Raw genomic sequence first — 24,992 nt, forward strand, 5'->3', positions numbered from 1 at the left:
AGGAGAGGAAAATTATCTAAGCTGCTTTGGATCCCCATTGGAGAGAAGGGCAGGGCATAAATGAAGGAATATAAATGTTTTAAAACGTTAATTTTTTGTTTTTCCTTTTAAATTTGTCCCAGGGTCTGCTGATTGAAGCCAGTTTGCTACAGTGCAGCAAAAAAGAATGTGATGAATCTCCTCTAAAATACACAACACAAATTAATAACAAGCTAATCCTGGATATACGACATTACATAAGAAAGTACTACAGCGTGAGTACTTTTCTTCTTTACATTTAGTCAGTTATTTCAACATCAAATTCTAAAGCTTGCACTTCATCTCTTTATCTTTGGGTCTAATTAACACTTTAAGTATAAACAACTTTAAGATGACTTTTTGTATGAATTAAATATTTAGACTATTTCCTTACAAAAATGTATGCTAGCATGTAGCCTGATCTGCAGAGTATTTATAAGGTGTATATGTCACTCATTGTTTGGAGTTTTTTCTAGCAATGTTTCCAATTAGCAAACTGAATAGTTTGCATAATCTTAATTTGGATTTTCAGATTACAAGTGGATTATACAGAGTTTATTCTGAAGATATCATGTGTTTAATTTTGCACTGGGGAGAGAGATTGAAATCAATGGTAAATTGTTAGTGTTTCTTTCAAATTGTTTGGGAAGTATTGCTCATTAATGCAGAATGTAACATGACTAATCCAGTTCATATCTTGCTTAATGGCAAAGAAAATAATGTCAGCATGAATAATTCATGCTTTGCATATGCTGCTTCCTTTATTAAAGTGGTTTGTCAATAATCCAAAAGCAGATGAGCAGGAGGTTTTTGCAGGATACTACATTTAGGGAGATTACTTTTGTATGAATCTTCAAAGAGCGGTGTGTGCCCAAAATACCTTGAGTTTTCTGTTGAAATAGATGTTCAGAACTATAACAATTAAATCACATTTCCTAAGTTAAAAGTTGCCAGTAGTTTGAACATTCTTTTCAGCACTGCACTCCTTGATAGGTGACATCTAGAACGTATGGAAATAACAAGTTCAGACTAACAGTACCGCAATATACTGGGATGTGTGATGCTTTCTGGGGATGGGGGTGAGCGGGGGGTGGGGCTCATGAAATCTGATAGCTTAAAAGGTTGATTTAGTTTATTTATTTACTTACAACACTGATACCCCTTCTGCCCAATCAAGGCATGTATTTATTTTCTTAAAAAAAAAAAAAACCTTAGAACTGTGTATGCATATTAATTGTAGAAATATTGACAGGGATAGGGAGAAATCCTTCAACATTTGCACTATAGTATTAACTTGCATTTCAGTGAGTTAAGTAATCACATTTTGAAGGTAAGTATCCACAACTTTGATTTTGATGACAATTTAAAGTTATTTAGATGATGAAGTTTTCTGAAAAGATTACCCTATACTGACAACGTAAAATTCTGTGTTATACCCCTTTGGATTTTGATTTGATCATCTGATTTGATCATCATCTGGTTTTAACTAGTTTTTACAGTTGGAATGCCTTTAAAATTTAACTTTTACACTTGTATATTTTTGTGTCCATTGTGTGAAAATGCTCATTACAGGAGATTATTATTGGTGGTGCTAGTGGAAAGTGCTGTTAAGTCACGCCTGACTTGGTGATACCATAGGGTTTTCAAGGCAAGAGACATTCAGAGGTGGTTTGTCATTGCGTTATTATTTTGCTTACAAATAAATTGGATCTGATGCTTTCAAAATCATCACATTTAACTTGGTTTGCTCCGGATACACTGCAGAACTGTATACTTGTAGATAATTGTGACAGGGTAGGTTCTGCCTCTCCCTAGGAGCAGCCATTGAAAGCTGAAGGAATGTTGGGGAGATAGCTAGAAAACAGTTAAGAACAGCAGTTCAGAGTTGGCATCTGGGAAGCTGAGAAGAAAAAGGAGGATGTCTGACTGAGTAAAACTGGGGAGAAGAGCTGCTTATAATAGGATGAAAATAGTAACTTTGTAACTGAAAGATCCCAGTTGCAGGAATAGGGTCACAGTTCAAAAGATGAATGGAAGTAAAATGTTGTAACTTTTACCTGACTTTCTTCAGCGTTATGTTAATACTATAAGTAAAAGTTAACGTTTGGTTTCATTTAACCCTATGGGCTGTGTGTCTAAGGGAAAGAAACACACATGATTTAATATCTTAGTCTCTAGGATATGAATAAACGGTGACTGTGTGTGAATGGATTTGTGCCCCCAATCGCTATAATTCTGTGAGATCAAGGACCTGTTATTAAAGGTCCCTAGGCTACCCTGTGTTGACGACTCTGTGAGTGAGAGGGAGGACCTGAGAGGGAAATGGTCAAGTCTGTCTGTATATTTTAAGAGACAAGAAGGATCACAAGAATGTTATGGATTCCATTGGAATGGACTAAAATATAAAATCAGAATGTAATGTTCTTGTTTGTGATTGGTTGAATCCCACCAGTTTTCTATTGGTACAAGCAGATTATCTCCTACTTTTCTCACTCCCTGGCAACATCTTTTGACCTATAAAAGTCTGTACCATAGAGAAAAATCCATACAGGAGGGAAGGGTTGTGGTCAGAGGGAGTCAGATTACCTTTCCTCCTCCTTCCAGCAATAGAAAGCTGTTGGGATCCAACCCAAAACTTGCTATGTGTGATGAGAAAGTGTTCCTATTTGTTTGGTGGCATATCATCGCTAGAAAATGAATATTTAGCTGTAGTGTGAAACTCCCCCCCCCTCACCAGGGTCTTTTCCTTTGCATCCCTTTCTACCAACAGTGGTGCCTTAAGATATGTTTTAGATTTTTAGTGCTTTTCTTCAATCCACTGTCTTATACACTCCTTATTTTTTAGTGCCTGCTTTATTTCACAATCCACTATCTACTTTATCACTGAGACACTGAGCTCACTTTGCTTTCATCAGCTCAGCCTCTTTGTCATTTTCATTTTCTTGTTCATTTTCTCTTAAGAGTGAACAGAAGAGTTTATGCATTAAAATTTGTTTTATATTATGTCTGAGCCACAGAGCAACATGAATATTATTTTAAGCGATAAATAAGAAGGAATCATTAATGGAGAGGGAAGACAACATGGTATAGCCAGATCTCATCAGATCTTGGAAGCTTTGCAGGGTCAGTTCTTAGATGGAAGACTGCCAAGGAAGGCAATGACAAACCACCTCTGCTTCTCGCATGACGGAAAGCTCCCCCTTGCTGGAGTCACCATAAGTTGCCTGTGACTTGATAGCACTTTAGCCATGTGTTACATACATGTATAACCATGTATTACATATTGTTTTGGAGGATGAATGACCAATTTTAGTTGTTTTGACTACAATGTATACATTCTATTACTCTTCTGAAAAGAAGTTTTGTTCAAAATGTGTTGAGGCTCTTGAATAAATACTGCTTATATAGTTATTCCTTCTGTTATTGTACAAAGAACAAAACAAAAAACACTTCTTTTTATCCCAGTCTTTCCCTTACTTGTCTTCTTTTATTCAACTCTGTCTCGTTTACTCTTGTTTTCTTTTGCCTCTTCAGCCTGACTCCTGCACTGCAAACTCTGCGCTTTCCTTTAGCCACCCTGCTTCATACTTCTGTCCTTCAGCTTCTGGATAATGTTAATCTCCTTCCAACAGAGATTTCCTGAGCTATGTATGCAGATTCTTTCCCTTAGTCACTGTACAGTATTTTCCCCAGGCCAGTGAACTTTCATTTCTTTCACAAAAGCACACAAGCATCCTATTTTATATCACCTTCTCTGATCTGGTTTTACTGCATCTCCCCACCACTTCCCAAGACATGAACTTGCTTCAGTTCCATAAGGATGTGTGCAAGAACTCTTTTTCTTCTTCTTCCAAACTTAGATCCAAAGATTAGAGAGGATGAATAAGCATTCACCATTGTTATGGAATGTTCAGGAATGGTAGCTGTTCACCCCAAAGCCCTCCCGTGTTTTAGGAATAAAAGGATGAGCATCCAGATAGAAGTAAAGAGAAGACTGATGGAGAGGAATTAGGTATTTCCAACAACTTTGTCTCCTATCTTCTCTCTCCTCTTCAGCATCTTGAAAAGAAAGAACATAACATGTGGAGAAGTAATGAGTTTGTAGGTAATGCTTCCTCTAAGCTAGGGAGCATTGGGAGCAAAAATTCTACTTTGTGAGCTGCATAAATTAGTTTGCTCTGGGGCGATTTTTCCTGAGCTATGTGAGCCAGAGGCTAAAAAACTGAGCTAGCTCACACTAACTCATCTTAGAGGGAACACTGGTTGTAGGTGGGGTGCAGGAACTGAGGTGACTGGATTAGCATGAGTAAAGTGAGTTAGAAATACTTGTGAATGTTCTCAGCTTCAGAGTAGCTTGGCCAGTGGCTTTGGGAGTTGATTTGTAGGCATCGGATAAGCAGTTTCAACCCTGTGCTTGTGATATGTGATTATTGTAAGTTGCCTTAAACCAAAAGGAAAAGCAGGACATAAATGTTTTAATAAAAAAATAATAATGTGTATATAGACATACTCTGAATTTGATATAATTGAGGTTCATTGTGATGCAAACAAAAAACTGTCTGGAAATTCAGGTGACATAGCAGTTGGAGTTTTGCAGTGCATATGTGATTAGAGCAAGGGACCATATGCAAAACGAAAAAAAATACTTTCCTGGCAGTTCCCTCCTATCACTTAATTTAGATTTTAAGAGCCATATACTGGACATAGACTGGATGAGATGAAGGGAAAGGAATATAAAAGAAAGTGCTACATGGGCTAGAGAGCAGTAGAAAAAGCACAGGGATCCTTTGCCTCCCTCAAATTGACCTAGTATTAAATATATAGAGAGTTCATCTATCCGGGAGGGTCATGACTAAGTGTTAACTTTATTTCATGACATGTAAAAAAGTGATCTGATTTTACTGTCTACGTAGATCTGTCTGTGATCTGTATGTACTTAGAAATCTGCTATTGACAATCTAATACTGGATATCCTTGCTGAACTGAAACATTGATTGTTAAACTGGAATAAATTTGAGGTACTGTGTTTTTTTGTTTTGTTTTGTTTTTACCTGAAGATGGAAAGTAATTTATCACAATGGAATCAAAACATTATAGTAAATTTCAAGGGGGGGGGGGAAGTGGTCAGCTAACTTGGTCACAGTTCTCCTAGATCTTAACTATTAGAAGGTAAATATTCTCTAAAAAATAAAGCACATCACTAGTTGCCTGAGCTTGTGTTGGTGTAAAATATTTTAAAAGGCATTGTCAGGGTCAAGCTATTAGTGAGAATATGTTCCATTTGAAAAAAAATGTGAACTTTGATTTACTTTCAAACAATGCTGTTTTGATGTGGTTATAAATGAGTTCATAAAATATAAATACTACTACATGTGTTGTGTGCATGCACATGTTCACTGAAGATTAGAATAAATCATCTTGATTGGATTTCGGTGATATGTGTTCCTCACTCTGTGCTATAGATCCACATATACATCCCATCCTGGCAATCAATAATCTCACTGCCAGAGTTGCCACATGTGAGCATAGTGTTTGAATAGGATTTATCCAGAGTGGGTCAGATTGCATGTTTGACATTTGGGAATTATCTGGGATATTGAATCTTCTGTTGGTGCTCAGTATGTAACCATGTATGCACAACATAGATTTTTGCGTCAGTGTAGGGACACCTGGAAGGTCAGTTATGCTTGTGTGGGATAGGGGGACATATAATCTTTAAAAAGTTAAGGTAGTCCCCTGTGCAAGCACCAGTCCTTTCCAACTCTGGGGTGTCATTGCTTTCACAACATTATCACGGCAGACTTTTAACGGGGAGGTTTACCATTGCCTTCCCCAGTCATCCACACTTTCCCCCCAGCAAGCTGGGTACTCATTTTACTGACCTCGGAAGAATGGAAGGCTGAGTGAAACCTCGAGCCGGCTACCTGAACCCAGCTTCCGCCGGGATTGAACTCAGGTCGTGAACAGAGCTTAGGACTGCAGTACTGCAGCTTTACCACTCTGCGCCGTATAGTCTTACATCCTCACTAATGCATAGAAATAGGGATGGAGAAGAATATTGTTCACCCTAAGTCTTAGAAAAGTATTTGTATTTATCTGATGCGACTGTGGGATTCACACACACACTATGTTAGAGCTGCTGCTTCATTTTTTCAAAAGTATATCTATGATTATAAAGCTCATGCAGGTGAGTTCAGGAAGCTAGCTGCTTACATGTTGGATTGCTCACACAAGAGGGCCATCACATATAAATGAACAAAGCAGTTCAACATAACACATATAAACAAACTCATGGTGACTTTGTATTGTAGATGGGGTAAAAGAGTTAAGACCACTTTTGTTCTCCCATTTGTTATTTTTATCAAGCATTTTTTGAAAGTCAAGCCATTGTGACACATACTATGATATAGATTTAAAAAGCTAAGAATGTATTTTCTTGAAAATTACCTCTCTGATCATCACAGATTTTTGCTGTTTTAGAAAACGTATTCCACTTAAACAATAGAACATCTTTCTTAAGCTAGTCAAGTTGTTCTAGTAATAAATTCCTTAATATTCCCTCTGTTGTTCAAAATAATACTAACTATTCACTTTAATCTACACACACATTAAGCTCTTTTTAAAAGGGTGACATACTTAGATTTTATTATTTTCTTCCTGTGTATGCATTATTCTTTTGAAAGATTGATCTAGGTTTTTAAAAAATTCTGCTGAAGAGCAAATAGAAAAAAGAATACTATTTAATCTAAACTGGGAAATGAAGAAGGCTTTTTTAAGCATGAAAATTTCATCATCTTGTCAGCTGGCAGAATGCCTGCTGTGTGGATTCACAAAGGCTAAGAATTACACTTTCATGAAATTTTCCTCACTAACTGCCCTGGTTAATTTGAAAGATAACCCACTGTTCTAATTCATTCCTCAATTGGGTGGTGCAGGTTTTATCTTTGATCTGACAAAGCATTTGTGTTAATCGTTTTGGCCCTCTACTAGACACACTTAGGATTGTGCTTTTACAATAAATGTGTCTGTGATAGCTCTTTAGTCTATTATACTTACAATAGATCTATAGAACTGGTAATTAATTCTGTGCTGCTTTGGAAATGGGAAGAATAGGTGTAGCTCTGTCAAGTGCTACTGGAAGTTTGTTTAGGTGGTTCATTTTTGAAGTGTTACCCTTAGCTTTCAATGAAATATGTATGGTCTGGAGTAGCTTGTTCTGAACTGCCAGCTATAAGTGGGCAAACTCTACCCAAGGTTTATGGTTTCATCTGTTTCCTGTGACAAAATGAATACTTTAAATGATAGCCATTAATTTTTACCCCTTCAAATGAAAACCAGCCACCTAGTTTAGTCTGTATCTTTGGGGATACTACCAACGGTAACAGTATAAGTTTTCACATTACCTTATCATTGCTTGAAGTATTAGTCCTTCAGGAGGAAAAAGCTTATTTAATGCGAAGTACTCTGTCTCCAATGAAAGTATTCAAGTTTGGCTACAGGTACCCATATTGTTTTGTATTTTTTGTGCATGTTGTCACACAGTACTGTTATTTTTATAGATAAAGTATCCCTGTGGTATATTTTTATATTGTAAAGAAATTATTTTAAGTATAGGAACTGCAAACATGTTAGATCTGCATGAATTTATTAATGTGTGTGTAGAACAACAGCATCATCAACAACAAATCTTTAGGCTTCAGGAGAGGCTTTAGGAAACTCTTTTGCACTCTTGCATATTATTCAAACAGGCCACTTTTTCAAGAATGTGTTTAGAAGGCTATTGAATTGCTTAATAAATTTTATATTAGTCTTCTGTGAAAATTCAGAGTTAAATAGCCTTCAGAATTTCTTATTAACTGTAGTGGGGTAGAGTGGTTGCATTGGGATGGAAATAAACAGTACAGGTTCAAGTGAAATTGTTTGCATGTTGATAGATCCAGGCGGGTAGCACACCAAGTTTGCTTCCATGCGAAAGTTCACACCCTGAATAAAACTTTGTTGATCTTCATTGTGGTCTCTCTGCAGTCCCACACATGGGTTTTCCGCCTGGAATGAACCTGACCTTGGAGAATTTAAAGCTAGCCTAGGCGTTTATTTTGGCGCGCATTCCCTCTCGTTCTGGGGAGCAGGCATCCACTGCACATGCCTGGAGCGAGGGGGAGGCGCTCCATCCACCCAGTTTCTTTCTAACCGTCGCTCGGAATAGTCTCTCCTCGTTGCGTCTCCTAAACTTCATCTAGCCTTGCTACCTTCTTCACCAAATACCTGCTTCTTCAACGTTTTCTTCTTCTTCAGACTTCTACTGGTATTGTTAAAAAAAATAAAAGAACTTTATCTTCTTTTACTATCGTCCCGTCTCCTCCCCCCGCCCTGGGTGTATGGAAGGGAAGGATCCTAAAACGACTTTCAAAAAGTGTACTTGGTGTGGGACCAAAATCCCCTCAGCAGACGGACACTCTCTGTGCTTACTTTGTTTGGGAGAGGCCCACAGGACCAACACTTGTACCCATTGTAGCCAATTCAGGAAGCAGGCCAGAAAAAACTGCGCTGATAGACTGAAGAGCCATCTCTTAGAGTCTTCATTGCGGCCTGTGATGCCCCATGCTTCTGGGTCCCAAAACTCACCACCTTCCCTGACTCTGCAAAGGGACGTGGTAAAACCAGCAGCTTCCGTGGCATCGGCTCCCAGTAAGCCTAAGTACGGGAAACACACTAAGAAGTCGGATGACTCCAAGAAAAAACACCGCTTGGAATCTTTGTCGAAACGACACTTGGAGTTGAAATCTACATCCAAGTCGGCTTTGAAGAGTCATTCGGACCCGAGACCATTGGATACCATGACTTCGCATCTGACGACCTCCACCTCGGTATTGATATCCACGGCACTGACTGTTCCACCCAATCCCTACCGATGTTATTACCGACGAAGTCATCCATATTATATCCCGTCACTATATTCACGAGTCCTTACCTGAAGACATCATGGCCACGGAGGCTCTGGAACCATCACCTCGACTCCAAGCTCAACGAGCCAACCTACTTGGGATGCATTCATTCCGCGAGGTATCGGTACCGTGTACATTCAAAGATTCTGCTGTCTTCCCCACTCCATCGGGAGTCCCCAGCTCGTCGGTACCTTGAACGGTCTCCAAGTCGGCATAGGGATCGCTATTATTATTATAGCCCGTCCAGATCCAGATCTCCGTCCCCATATTGACGCCATAGATATTACAGACCCTCTAGATCACCATTGGTGGAACATTGATCTCGGTACTGTGAGGAGTTCCATCAATCTCGGTATCGTGAGGAAACTCATCAATACAGGCACATTGAACCTCGGTACCATGAAGATGCACACCATCATCGGTACCATGAAGAAGCTTACTATCGACCCGAACATTTCAGCCAGGAACCGAAGCAAACATCACCGGCTCCTTCAACATATGCTCCATCGAAGCAGCAAACACTACAACCTGACCAACCTACCCTCACAAGTAAGGCCTTACCATTGTCTATGCCTACACATGACCGACCTACGACTCCCATGGATGCTCCGGAGGATTCCGAAGCCAAACACTCGGAGTCTTCATAATCGATCTCGTCACCAACATCACCTACGTCGGACATTACCAAGCCAGCTGACCTCTCTCCATCTGAGGGATCCAAAACATACCGGGACTTGCTTACAAACATGGCAAATGCTCTCAACATAAAACTTACCACAGACCTACTGAGAGTATCAGATGTGGTCCATGACCTGGTCCATGCAGACCTACCTGCAGAATCCTTTTTACCTATGCTACCCATTCACTTGGAAGGACTAAAGGAGGCTTGGGACAAACCTGCATCGGTACCACCTACATCTAAGAGGATTGAATCCTTATACAAGATACATGCACCGGATTCAAAATTTTTATTTAATCACCCTGCACCCAATTTGATGATTGTGCATTCCTCCTCAAAGTCAAAACAAACACATCATCCTGTCCCACCTGAGAGAGAGGGAAAGAAGTTGGACACCTTGGGAAGAAAACTTTACTCCCTCTCGACTGCCATTTCCAAGATCCATAATTATTTGGCTTATTTTTCGGCGTATACCTTTAATTTAACATCTCAACTCAATACACTTCCGTCTTTACCTGACCCTGCGCAGAAGCAAGCATCACAGATATTGCAAGAGCTCTCCCGAGTAAGCAAACAACAAATTAATTTGGTCCGCCACACTGTTGCTTGTTCTTCTAGAACCATGGCCACTTCCATTGCCTTACATTGGCACGCCTGGCTCCGCTCTTCTTCACTACAGCCTGACATTAAATTCAAAATTGAAGATTCCCTTTTGATGGTCAAGGTCTTTTTAATGCGACTACTGACGACATTCTAACTACAGTGGATGGATGACAGCAGGAAGAGAGCCAAGAGATTAGGGGTCAGTCAGCAGCAGCCTCAAACCAGCAGACAAAGAGGCTGGAAACCATCCTTTTACAAGCGTCCCTATTCACCCAGACAGGGCGACTACTGGAAACGCAAAGCTCCACCAGCTAAGCAACCATTCCATAAATGATCTCGACCACAACCTACTAAGAAGGCGACTCCTGCCCCAAAACAGTCTCTTTGACTTGTTGGTACCACCTCCATCTCTACCATACCGTCTCCATACAACAAGACTGCTCCCCTTTTACCCCATGTGGGAATCCATAACATTGGATTTGTGGGTCCTGGCGATCATCCACAGGGGTTACATCATAGAGTTCGATTTGCCCCCGAAGCATCATCGCTTTATACGTACCCTCCTTCTCTACCTCTCCAGGAAGAGATTGCTGCCTTGCTGGCCAAGGCAGCCATAGAACCAGTCCCACCGCAATTCCATCGCACAGGGTTCTATTCTCGATACTTCCTGGTTCCAAAGAAAGATGGAGGACAACGTCCAATACTGGACCTCCGCAAACTCAAACCACCATATCCGGTACAAAAAATTTCGCATGATCACCCTGCAGTCTGTTCTTCCATTAATCCCCAAAGATGCTTGGATGCCTATTTCCACCTTACCATCAACCATTGCCACAGAAGATTCCTGAGATTCGCTGTCGGGAACCAATATTATCAGTTCCGTGCTCTCCCCTTAGGCCTATCGACATCACCAAGAGTCTTCACAAAGTGTATGGCGGTGGTGGTGGCATTGCTTCGCCAACGAAAAGTCTCCATATATCCCTACATAGACGACTGGCTCATTGTGGCTCAATCTCAAGAGCAACTTCAGCAGGACATTTCCACTACTCTAGCACTTCTATCCTCACTGGGCCTTCAAGTCAATCTTCAAAAGTCCAACCTTGTCCCAACACAAGACATCCAATTCATAGGCACACACCTATCAACGGTACCCCACAAGGCCTTCCTTCCTGCAGACAGGGTTCACAATATTCAGTCTCTGGCCACTACCATCATATGTCATTCTACCCAGACAGCTCTCATCTTTCAGCGCATGCTGGCTCTTATGGCGGCCACGACTTCCGTCCTCTGCCATGCAAGACTCCACATGAGACCCCTGCAATTATGGTTCATACGGACGTTCCATCCACATTGACAATGCCAACGAACTTTGTTAACCGTTCCACATCACATCCATCCAGCACTGGAATGGTGGACAATAAGACATCACCTTCTGGCGGGGATGCCATTCATATGATCACCTCTGTCAGCCATTGTCACGACAGATGCCTCGAGGTGGGGTTGGGGAGCCCACTTCGGCACACTAATGGTACAAAGGCAGTGGACAGCCTACGAAAAATCCCTCCATATTAATTATCTGGAGCTGTTGGCGGTCCACAGGTCATTCCTACCATCAGGTCATTGCTACCATCTCTTCATGGTCTACACATCCAGGTCACCTCAGACAACGTAGCAACAGTGTTTTATATCAACCGGCAGGGGGGGCACTGCATCTGTCCATCTATGCAAACGAGCTTTAGCCCTCTGGCATTGGAGCATTGCTCACAACATATATCTAACAGCTGTTCATTTGCCGGGAATCCAAAATACCCAAGCAGATACACTATGTTGCCAACTCGTGAACGACCACAAATGGACTCTCAAACGATGCTACCTCCAAGTAGTTTTCAAAATGTTTGGAGTTCCGGTCATAGATGTGTTTGCCTCCCCGGACAATACCCAATGCTCACACTTCTATACCAGGGGCCCTCCATCAACTCAGTCTGCGGGAGATGCCTTCCTCCATCAGTGGGAGGGACCACTACACTATCTCTTTCCACCCATTCCACTGATAATGAGAACACTTCAGAAAATCAGATCAGATCAGACCAATTGCATCCTAGTCACACCCTGGTGGCCCCGCCAAGCATGGTTCACCATACTCCTCCTTCTATCCAACAGTGTATTCCATCACTTCCCTCAAACTTGGGACCTCATTTCTCAACAAGACGGCAAGGTCCTACATCATGATCCAGGACTTCTGCAACTGCCTGCTTGGATAATCAGTTTCTAGAATTTCCTGCAGAAGTCCGACATGTCCTATTAAATGCCAGAAAACCGTCCACTAGAAAGTCTTACTCTCAAAAGTGGAAGCGATTTGTAGAGTATGCTGCTCAATACAATTTCCTACCTACATCATCCTCTATAGCTCAGATCCTGTCATACACCTTGTCCCTCTCTAACTCAGGCCTGGCTTACTCCTCTTTAAAGGTTCACCTGGCCGCTATTTCAGCCCTTCACCCGCATATTGGAGGATGCACTGTTTTTTCTCATCCTGCTGTAAGAGCCTGCCTAAAGGGCATTCTGCATCTACGACCCCCAATTCGTCAACTACAACCTACGTGGAGTTTATCTCTTGTTCTGAGCAAACTAATGAAACCTCCCTTTGAACCAATGGCATCCATTCCACTGCACCTCTTATCATGGAAGATAGCACTACTAGTGGAACTTACATCTGGCAGAAGAGTTAGCGATGTTTGTGCTTTTCGGACGGACCCACCTTATACTGTCTTCCACCATGGCAGAGTGGTTCTAAGTCCTGACCCTACTTTCCTACCAAAGGTCGTTTCACCTTACCATCTGGGAAAGTCAACCACTCTACCCTCCTTTTTTCAGTAACCTCAGCAGGCCAAAGATTACACAATCTTGAAGTACATCGGCCCTCGCTTACTATATTGAGAGGACATGCCCTTTCCGTAAGGATTCTAGGCTTTTTGTAGCCTATGGAACTCCTAAACAGGGACACAAAATCTCTACCCAAAGACTTTCGAAGTGGGTTGTGGCTGCTATTGCTTTATACTACCAACTAGCTAAACAGCCCGTACCCGAACATTTGCGAGCTCATTCCACTCGAGCCCTTTCCACGTCCTCGGCCTTTTGTAAAGGTGTACCGATGGAAGACATCTGTGCCGCTGTGGTCTGGTCTCCTACATCGACATTCACCACGCACTACGCCTTAGACATCCATGCCCGGTGAGACGTGTCCTTCGGACAAGCTGTACTTCACTCTATCTTTGATTGAAGCCTACAGTCTCTTCTACTGTAACTACAATACCTTGTATCTATATACATGCTTAACTCATGTCATTCCTTTTCAGAACCAGCTCCTGCCTCCATGCACTTCAGCTTACCAGTCACCCATATGTGGGACTGCACAGAGACCACGATGAAGATAAACAGGTTGCTTATCTGTAACTGATGATCTTCGAGTGGTCATCTGTGCAGTCACACATGCCCTCCCAGCCTTTCCCACTGGTTTATACTCTACCTTATCGATAACTTTCTCTATACAGTGGCTAGAAGAAACTGAGTGGGTGGAGCGCCTCCCTCTCGCTCCAGGCATGTGCAGTGGATGCCTGCTCCCCTGGATGAGAGGGAATGCGGGCCAAAATAAACACCTAGGCTAGCTTTAAATTCTCCGAGGTCAGGTTCGTTCCAGGCGGAAAACCCATGTGTGTGACTGCACAGATGACCACTCGAAGATCATCAGTTACAGGTAAGCAACCTGTTTGTCTTAAAGATGCCATTGGACTATAACTTTACATGTTGGTATGTTTCCATAAAGACATACAAACCACTTTTGTTGGATTAGACACAAGAGTCCATCTAATCTAGCCTTCTGTCTCCAACAGTGGCCAGCCAGAGATGTACCTACAGAGATGGGCTGCCTTAGAACATAGTTGTTTTGTATTATGTCTGATAAGATTTGGAAGTGTCTTCATATGAGGAATGTAGCTTAGTTTCTATATTACAGAAGAATGGCATAGCTATAGTGAAATTAGTAGCTCATTGTCAGCGCAGGGTTAATTGAGGCTTCAACAATGAGAGAACTCTTTTCTTTTGAAAATAAGTTTCATTTATTGATTACAACAATGTTACTCTTGCAGAAGGTCTTTGAGAGTGATAACGTATAGGGAACAAGCACTAGCATTTATGGGGATACATCAAAGCCTGAGGGATTTAAATCATTCTCATAATAAAGTTACATTCTGCTTTCAGAGGTGCTTGATTCACACGCCTGTTATCTCTTCCGTTGGGCCATCCCCACTCCCCCTCCCGGCTGGTGTCCTTGCCGGCGCCTGGGAAGCGGCCGCGCTTCTCTGCACTTCAAAACCGTTTATGGCCTCTGGCGCCCAATTCCCTCCCACCTTCCTTTCCCCCCTCAGGCATGCCTAAAATTCTACGGGGGATCATCAGGGTTAGTTGCAAGCAAATAAACATTATAGGCAATATGGTTAGTATCAATGGAACACAAGCTGACACTCATGGTAATCATTCGTATTTGCTATATTGCCAATAGTTAAAATTTGTTTCAGCCTTGTTCTAAATTTTTACTTGGATTTAATTTCCATATCCTAATCTTATTACACTGCTTATTGGATAGCCTATTCTATTGAATACATTTCCTGCCCATGTCTCTAAGAGGGACATTTGGATCTGTGAAATATCAGTATACTAATTAATTATTTCTGGATAGTCTTTTTACACAGTGTTATCTTCTTTCTTAGATATTTATCTGTGTCTCCCCTCCCCCCAATAATGATTAAGGATGCATATTTTCACATATCTTATAACCTTATGGGTAGAAATAATGAGCCCAAAAGGAAGCTTAGCTCTGGGAGATCAAAGGTTACAGAATGATTTAAAAATAGCAAAATAATTAAGAAAAGCCGTTAGAAAAAAATAACTGTTATAATAGATGACTGGGTCAATATGTGTTCAAGTCAAGAGAAAGAGACTGGGTTTCTAGATACTCCCAATGACTGTACTATGGAGCAGATGGTTATTGAGCCTACCAGGAGGGAGGCAATCCTGGACTTGGTCCTAAGTAATACTTAAGACCTGGTGAGAAGTGTAAACATGATTCCACCAGTTGGGAACAGTGACCATAATACTATTAAGTTTAGCATTTATGTAAATAGAGAGTTGTCCAAAAAGACCAACACAATTACATTTAACGGAGGGGGCTTATGAAGAAGAAACTGAAAGTAAAGGTAAAGAGGGTCAGTTATTTTGGAAAGCTTTGAGACTATTCAAAACTACAGTATGGAAGCTCAGATACAAAGTATACCGCAGGTTGGAAATAAAAAAGGATAGGTTTAAAAAAGGCCTTCATGACTAACAAACAAGCATTAAAAGGTAAGAAGGATTCCTTTAAGCAGTGGAAGACTAGTTAGAGTGAGATGAATAAAAGGAAGCACAGGCTTTGGCAAATGAAATGCAAGTCAGTAATGAGACAGGTAGAAATAGACTATGAGGAACATATTGCAAAAAACATAAAGACCAACGTTAATTTTTTTTCCAAATACATTAGTGGCAGAAGACCAGCCAGGGAGACACTTGGGCCCTTGGATAACCAAGGAATAAAAGGATTACGGATGATAGGAAAATGGCAGAGAAACTGAATGCATTTTTTGCCTCTGTCTTTACTGTGGGCATGGGATGTGGTTGTCCACTGCTGAAATTGAACTTCCAATTTCAGAAAGGTATTGCAAGATCTTGGTCAGATTGGGGAGATGAGAGAAGAGATCCTATGACTGATGGACAAATTAAAATGTGATAGATCACCAGGCCCAGATGAGATACATCCAAGAGTTCTGGAAGAACTCAAGTGTAAACTTGTGGATTTCCTGACAAAAATACGCAATCTGTCATTAAAAGCTGCCTTCATTCCCAAGGACTGGAAGATAGCCAATGTAACCCTCGTCTTCAAAAAAATGTTGTAGAGAACATCCAGGAAATTACAGGCCAGTCAGTTTAATGTCAATACTGGATAAGTTGGTGGAATCCATTATTAAAGATAGGCATATTGATGAACAGAAGCTCTTGAGGAAGAATCGGCATAGATTCTGTAAAGGAAGATCATGTCTCACTAACCTTCGAGGGGGTGAACAAGCATATGGACAAGGATGACCCAGTAGATGTTGTTTACCTAGACTTCCAGAAGCATTTGATAAAATCCATTATAAATCATCATGAGCAGGCCTGCTCACTGAGAACTTTTATAGCTAAAAGCCTCCTGGGGTGTGTGTGCTGTGTGCCAGAGCTGGAATCTCTTTTCCCACTAGAGAGATCATGTTCTGTGGCTCCAGCAACCCCACCCTCAGTTCCTCTTTTGCTGCCAAAGGAGAAGGTTCCAGCTGTTGCTCTCTAGTCTCCTTATCTTTGTGAGTTGTTGGAACAATTATTTCTGTGGCATCCCTCTGGCTGGTTGGCTGGTAGAACTGTTGTGTTCTGTCCCTGACATTCTTTTTATGGCACAAAGACTTTGTTTAAGAAATGCACTTGATGTGGTGCATAAATGACCCAAACTAATGAACACAATCTTTATTCCACTGGGTGAAGGATATAATGTTTCCACCTTTCAAACCTAACAGTGCTTCCCCTCCTAAAGCTAGGGGAGAGCTCGGTTAAAGCAGCACTCTGGAAGAAAACCCTTAAGGTTTCTGATCTTCCATTGAAGTTGATGCTGGTTCCTGAAAAATTGTTGAGGCTTGCATCCTTGGATTCAGGATGCTCTGCTCTATCTCTCAGTTCTGTATCACAATGGGTCTGGTCTAGATTCTGATCTCCACCCACCCACCACTCTTCGTTTGAGCCGCTGGCTAAAAGTCTTAAAACCAAATCAAAGACCAAAGAGAAACAGAAGGCTGGGTCTTAGCATTGCACTCCCATTCATACCCTGGAAACAACACTGGCATTTCAAGAGAGTTTGGGAGCAATTAAAACCCCATTTTTGGGCCTAAGATTTCCTTGGTTTTAATATCTGATGAGGAAATGGAAATGTCAGCTGGCCAGGCTCTGCGCAGCTCCAAACTGAAACTGATGGGCTATGGTTCCATAGCCTCAGCCACATTTGTGGTGGTGGTTGCACCCATATTTGATTTCTGCAGCCTGTGGATTTGATTTCTCCAGCTGAATGAGGTGACAGATTTGTCCCTAGCCCTAGAGATCCAGGCCTATATCACTATCTTCATTGGGTCTCTTCTTATCTCCATTGGCCATGGTCCCCCATAGACCTTGCTCTCCTGAGCCTGTGTAAAGAGGGAATGACAAGGCTGTGGACTCTTAGGGATCTGATACCACCTCTGATCCCAGATGACAGAGCAGAGTGGTTGAATCTGCACCCATACTGCCCACTGAGGATCTCCACATGTACGGAGATCAGATGTTCCATATGGCTCAATCACTTGAATGTTGTCTCTTCAGAGCATAAGCTAAAAATACAAGATTTTGAGTTATCTTTATTCAGAGTCACCAGGTATCATTGTCTTCCCTGTGTTGGAAGGCCTTGAGGATTTATCTCAGGAATTGTGGCAGAAGCCTGTTTGTCTTCAACCCATTTCTAGGAAAGCCAAGTATTTCTATAGAATTAAGAAAGACCCCTTTAATAATTTGTCAACACGCCCTCCACCATCTTCCCTTGTGATGGGAGAGATGCAGCATGAAGGACTCCAGTCCTGCTGTTCTTCACCCACTGACATCTTGAGCCAGAAATTAAACTCTTCCTTGGAACTGAGTTTCAGGGTTTCCACCTCTCAGACTACTATGGCTGAGTATCATCTTTTCCTTTGGGAAAGGATGCTCCCTTATTTAGAGTTTTTACCTGAAGACAAGTGTCACCTCACCAAGGTCATGGGGACAGGCAATTAAATGATCAGAACAGCAAATTAATGTTGGCTGGCATTTAGCAGGCTCTGTGGTTTGAGCTGTGGCAAGTTCACATGTCCTTAGGAGGCATGCCTGGTTGAGATCAACTGTTTTACCTGTGAAAACTGAGCCGAAGATGGAGGATCTGCCATTTGAGAGGTTGCCACTTTTTTTTTACAAGAACCCAGCATAACAATGGAAAGAACCTGTTCATCAGAAATAGTGGCTTCCCAGGCAGAATAAAAATGTACTAGCCTGTTGCCAAACCTGACAGGTGTGTGGTTTGACCCTAGTCTGAAAGAAGACTTCTGGGACTGAGTTGCTTCCCAGGAGGGGAAGGTTGATGGCCTGCCTAGGCCTATTAGAACGTAACCCTGTTGTGGGGTAAATTGCTTGAGAACAGGGCAGATTAGAGACTGGGTGATAATTGGTCACATCGTTTTTCTTTAGAATGGCTTTTTAAGTAACAGGTGGATAAGCACCTCTTTAAGTGGCAAATCAGGTGTCCAGAGTTAGCAATTGATGTTTGGTTACCAAGGGCTTACTGATGTGATCCTTGCATGATTTTACGAACCAGGTTTGGAAAGGGTGCTGTACAAAAGTAGTAGCCTTCGCAGATGCCAGGATATTGTAAAAATCCATTATGGTAATTGAGTCAAAATAGTACATAACTATACTTCTGACAGACCTTTGTTACAACCAGCATCCAGATCAGTGCATATTTGCAATATATTATTATAGAAAAACTTTGCAGAAGTAAGCTAATAATTGTTGCTTCCTGACTCAATAAAGGCTCATATTTAGAAGTCTTCAGATGTGAAGATGTCTTAAACAACTAGGATGGTCATGAATTGGCACAGAAGCAGAGAAGTAACATTTCTTTGTCACTGTCACAGCTGCTTAATGGGTTTTCCAGTAGGCTCTGCAGCTCATTCCATTAGATTCAGTTTTCTGCACGTTCTGTTCTAGACATATTCTGGCTCTCTTCTTTTCATCCACGGTAAACCAGGGACCTGGTTTTTTTCCTAAAGGATGGAAGGAGACAACAAGAAGCAACCTTGTTGATAGCCTCACAATCCAGGTTCCTGGCACAGCCTTAACAAAATATATGTTTGAAATCTTTAAAACCCAGAGAACATTCTGGAGTCCAGTAGGTTCCACCAGCCACTGTGGGACCATTTTAACTAGACTCCCTTTCTTTTTGGGTATTGGGATCATGCTTAACCTTGACTTGACTAGGTAGTGGTCAGTCCATGGTTCAGGTTAGACCCTCAGCCCTGAAACCAAACCTTCCTTCAAAGGCTCAGTGCAAATCCACAGTGTGGCCTCTTTCATATGTTGGGACTGGTACAATTTAAGAGAGTCCCAAGCGATTAAAGGAGCTATCAAGCCCTGGGCCAGCCTAGTGAAGAATCCTCAGTGTGAATGTTGAAGTACTCAGAGTACTCAGTCTAAGTGTCCCCAGGACTACATCTGGGAGCACCTCTAGAGATTCAGACAAGGTGCCTACCCGAGAGCAAAGTGCTTAACTAGCACAATTTCTAATATATTCTTAATTCCCAATGTCAGGAGTGTAAATTCAATGCAAGTGTTAAGTTGCACTGGGGAGTCTGAGGAACTTGAAGGACTCATAGAGCATAATAGCCATGCCTCCTCGGCTTTCTGTGCAGGGTTGGTGGAGATCTGTATAATCAGGTGGAATTAATTTATACAGATACACCACATCATCGTCTGCCACCCACATAACTTTTCCCCAAGCCAAGTCAATTTTCTCATCCTGTAACAACCAAGACAGATGTGCAGTTTTGTGTCCTGCCTATCTTGTAATTGCACAATATTAGTTAAGAGATAGAGGAAACTGCCACAGTCCAGAGCTACAGTCTAGGTGGGCTGACATCAGTGCTGATAAACAGGTGTTTAATGTAATTTTTTAAATTTAATATTAGAGGTAAATTTAATCTTGGACCACCCTACCAATGTAGTAACTACACCTATAACCTCTCTGACAAATAGGTATCCAGTTGATATCTAAAAACCTCTAATGTTGAAAAATCTACCACTTTGTGAAGCAGACTTTTCCAGTGTTGAACACAACTCACCATCAGAACATTCTTCCTCAAGGTGCTGTTCTCCATCAGTGCTGATCCTGGGTTGTGAGTGACAAGTATCTCTTTTCATCTTTTTTAGCAGTAGAACTTCTTCCAATTATTGTGTAAAATGGCTGGGCCCTGGCTATTCGCCCCAGGCAAAAAGAATGTAACATATTACATAACAGAAAAGGGGCACTGATTTCCTGCAGGATGCATTTCTGATGTCATGGAACAACGTATGCTTCTATATGGACATAGTTGTATTCTCATCACCCACCTCTGACTGCACCAAATACACTTTCTACCGGCCAACTGCATGTTAGTCCACATTCATCCATGATAGGACTTTTTGTCTTGGATTGTGATCATGTTCTGCAGCAAGATATTGTCATGCAGAACCTCAGCGAATCTACCCCTAGATTTTTAAAATAATATGGCTAACTTCTTGTTGAAGTTGAGGAAGTGTCTCACAATACACTCGTATGCCAGGAAATGGAAAACATCAGGATACTCAACACCAGCTCATCCAGGGCTGCCTACTGAATAAACTTACAGGGACATTTAAGCCAGTAGGAACCCTAATGTGTAAATAGTACTCAGCACCAGGGATTGATTCCAGCAGCCTGTTCAAGGCACATGTGATTGTGGATCTTTCCTGCATTCCCCTCCCTTCAGCATTCCTTTCCAACATCAGGAAAATTAACTCCTGAGATTGTGGAACTTGCAGGTCAGGAGGCAGCAGAGAGAAGGGGCAAAATCTCTCTTCTATTAAAAGAGCTTTACTTATCGTAGGAAGGTTATTTTCACCCCTTTCTAACTGCAGCTTCAATTTTATAAATATTACCAAATTGAGAAATTATATTATTACCTGAAAGTTTTATTGACTGTAAAGACATAAAATTCTAGGTTTTCTCCTGAATCCTTTATTTAATTAAAACTTTATTTTGAAAAGTATATATAAAAGAGGGCTGGGATCTCCCATTTTATGATCATGTTTACTTTCTTTACATTCTTACACTTTCTGCAAATTCAATAAGGTTGGGAACTCTTATCTTTCAGCCCTAATACTTTACATACACTCTGGAGATAATAGTCTGGCATACTTACTGGGACTCAAGGCAGATTAGAATCATAGAGTTGGAAGGGACCTCCAGGATCATCTAGTCCAACCCCCTGCACAATGCAGGAAACTCACAAATACCTCCCCTTAAATTCACAGGATCTTCATTGCTACCAGATGACCATCTAGCCTCTGTTTAAAAACCTCCAAGGAAGGAGAGCCTACCACCTCCTGAGGAAGCCTATTCCACTGAGGAGCTAACTGTCAGGACGTTCTTCCTAATGTTGAGCCGGAAACTCTTTTGGTTTAATTTCAACCCATTGGTTCTGGTCCTGCCTTCTGGGGCCACAGAAAACAATTCCACACCATCCTCTATATGACAGCCCTTCAAGTACTTGAAGATGGTGATCATCTCACCTCTTAGCCGCCTTCTCTCCAGGCTAAACATGCCCAGCTCCTTCAACCTTTCTTCATAGGACTTGGTCTCCAGACCCCTCACCATCTTTGTCGCCCTTCTCTGGACCCGTTCCAGCTTATCTATATCCTTCTTAAAATGTGGTGCCCAAAATTGAACACAATACTCCAGGTGAGGTCTTACCAGAGCAGAGTAATGCAATACCATCACTTCACGTGATCTGGACACTATACTTCTGTTGATACAGCCCAAAATTGCATTTGCCTTTTTAGCCGCCACATTACACTGTTGACTCATGTTCAGCGTATGATCCACTAAGACTCCTAGATCTTTTTCACACATACTACTGCTAAGACAAATGTCCCCCATCCTATAACCATGCATTGGCTTTTTCCTACCTAAATGCAGAACTTTACATTTCTCCCTGTTAAAAAATCATTTTATTGGTTTCAGCCCAGTTTTCCAGCCTGTCAAGGTCATCCTGTATCCTGTTTCTGTCGTCTTCTGTATTTGTGACCCCTCCCAATTTAGTATCATCTGCAAATTTAATAAGCATTCCCTCTTACACAGGATTACACAGAATAGGTCAATACAATCAATAGGATGTTACGTGCAGTAAACAGTACAGTAGGCTTTGGATCGTAGAAATGTGGGACCAGCCAGAAATCTGAAACAACAGAAGCAGATCATAAGTATTAATGTAATGAATTAACCAATGCAAAAACTAATAGATGACTGTCCTCAACTCTTTACCATTTTGTTACAGTAGAGCTCTGCTGCCTGTGTAGAAAAGCCCTGTGGAATGATTCAGTTTTGTACGGTTTGCAGAAAGCATTCCTGATCTCCTCAGGCAGAGGCTATTCCATAAGGTGGGGACCACAATGGAGAATGCACGTTATAGGGCTTCTGTAAGGATGACAGAGATACTATTCATAAAGCATTTGGATACGAGAAATGCCGTTTTTTCAGTATATTAATTATCACTGTTTATACAGCATGTGTGTGCGTGGGTGTACACACACACAGCATTTATATACATGGTATATCGCATGTAGAGATGAAAGATGGTACTTTCTCATACTTTGTGCCAACCTGGCACAACTTTTTATTATTTATTTATTTACTTGTTTGTTTGTTTCTATTTGTATCCTGCCCTCCCTGTTCCAGGCTCAGAGCGGCTAATATCACTTTTAACATCATAAGATACAATAATCATAAGATACAATAATCTATTGTAAAACCATATTAGTAGAAAACATTAAGCAATTACTAAAACCATAATATATAAAATTAACTTATTTGGTGCTATATCTGCTGATACATAATGTATAAGAGGTGAGATGATCACCATCTTCAAGTACTTGAAGGGCTGTCATATAGAGGATGGTGTGGAATTGTTTTCTGTGGCCCTGGAAGGTAGGGCCAAAATTAATGGGTTGAAATTAAATCAAAAGAGCTTCTGGCTCAACATTAGGAAGAACATCCTGACCATTAGAGCGGTTCCTTAGTGGAACAGGCTTCCTCGGGAGGTGGTGGGCATTCCTTCCTTGGAGGTTTTTAAACAGAGGCTAGATGGCCATTTGACAGCAATGAAGATCCTGTGAATTTAAGGGGAGGTGTTTGTGAGTTTCCTGCATTGTGCAGGGGGTTGGACTAGATGACCCTGGATGTCCCTTACAACTCTATGATTCTGTTCTATAAGATAGATAGTATGGCATCTCATAGTTCTTCATGGTTTCTCATAGTTGTATAACAAAGTAGAGCTGGACTGCAGTGTCCCAGTTCCATGAAAAAGTGAGTTAGGTGCATTCATCTCTTACTATTTAAACTTCTGATTTGATCTGACAGGTCTGTATGTAGACAGCATAACAGTTACAAAATATATTATTATTCCACCCCCCCACCCCCCAAAAAGATCTTGTGTCATTTCAGATTCTGCATCTTTGATAGTTTGGAGCTATTCTATTTCCTTAGATAGCGTTACCATAAAGCTTCCAGCAGATGCTGAGCCCATTAGCATGAATTCCAGAAAGGCTTCCAGTAGTTATGCCTTTTCCTTAAAATAGAAGCCTTTGTCTCTCTGACTAAACAGCCCAGCTGTACATATTAGTAATACCTCAGCTTCATTAACTGTTAGATATATTTTGTCTCTGAGGAGCCAAGAGTGGCTAGTGCTTCTATCAGGATCCATCTTGCCATTATTTCAGAACATTTATTGTTTAGTTCAGTTTCTCGCCTGTCCCATTCCAAGTGGACGATAGTTCATATTTCAGTAAAGCACATATTGAAATATAATAGTGGGATCTCAGCATGAGGGATGGAGAAAATCTCATCCTTCTCCTGATTTTCCTGCCCTGGCTATCTGTTCATTTCTTCCTTTCCTTCTACTAGCAACTCCCACAGCTTCTCCCATTTTGTTGTTTTCTTCCTTTTTTTCAGCCCCATCTCCCCATCCCCTTTAGCTCCATTTTTCTTTCACCCTTCTTTCTGCACTGAATTCACTTCCACACTTCTTTCCCTTTCTGCCTAATCCACCCCGCCCCTAGCCTTTACATGATTTTTGTAATGAAACTCCCTAAGTTTGGTGTAGTGGTTAAGTGTGTGGACTCTTATCTGGGAGAACCGGGTTTGATTCCCCACTCCTCCACTTGTAGCTGTTGGAATGGCCTTGGGTCAGCCATAGCTCTGGCAGAGGTTGTCCTTGAAAGGGCATCTTCTAGGAGAGCTCTCTCAGCCCCACCCATCTCACAGGGTGTCTGTTGTGGGGGAGGAAGATAAAGGAGATTGTAAGCCACTCTGAGACTTTGATTCAGAGAGAAGGGCGGGGTTATAAATCTGCAATCTTCTAAGTCTCATGAGATAATATTGCAAGATCTTGGCATTTTAAATTTTGTTGCTTTTAAAAATTCTCTTTTTTTTACTTTTTAAATCCCCCCCCCCACAGACATACAAACAACTCCACTATGTATCTGTACCTTGTCCCCAATAAGTAGTTTGCTTCCTCTGTTAAGGTTGTTATCCATAGAATGGCAAAAGTTCTGATCTACCAGTAACTGCTGTTGTATACCAGTATTCTCCTGCCTTAGATTGAAATTGGGCTTCAGGTTATATGGAGGTGTATAATATGAAATTTGGTGGCATTTGTAGCCAAATTGAAGGTTGTAGAATGATTGGATCCTGTGAAAAAGATCTCTGCGCAAAAGGGGAAGAGGCCATTTATACCAGTTTCCTCCTGCTCTTGCTTTCCTTCATATCCCCCTTCATATATGTGGCT

The 24,992-nt window shown here is 41.4% G+C and overlaps 1 protein-coding gene across 1 annotated transcript in view; it reads left to right on the forward strand.

Annotated features, from left to right (window-relative positions):
- The window catches only part of POLA1 (DNA polymerase alpha 1, catalytic subunit), a 492,305-nt gene that overhangs the window by 234,794 nt on the left and 232,519 nt on the right, over positions 1-24,992 (forward strand). Inside the window, exon 34 of the mRNA XM_060234091.1 lies at positions 123-254. Coding sequence (XP_060090074.1) covers positions 123-254 — 132 coding nt within the window. The remainder of the gene's footprint in view (positions 1-122; positions 255-24,992) is intronic.

This window comes from Heteronotia binoei, chromosome 3 (genome assembly GCF_032191835.1).
Source record: "Heteronotia binoei isolate CCM8104 ecotype False Entrance Well chromosome 3, APGP_CSIRO_Hbin_v1, whole genome shotgun sequence".
Taxonomy (NCBI): domain Eukaryota; kingdom Metazoa; phylum Chordata; class Lepidosauria; order Squamata; family Gekkonidae; genus Heteronotia; species Heteronotia binoei.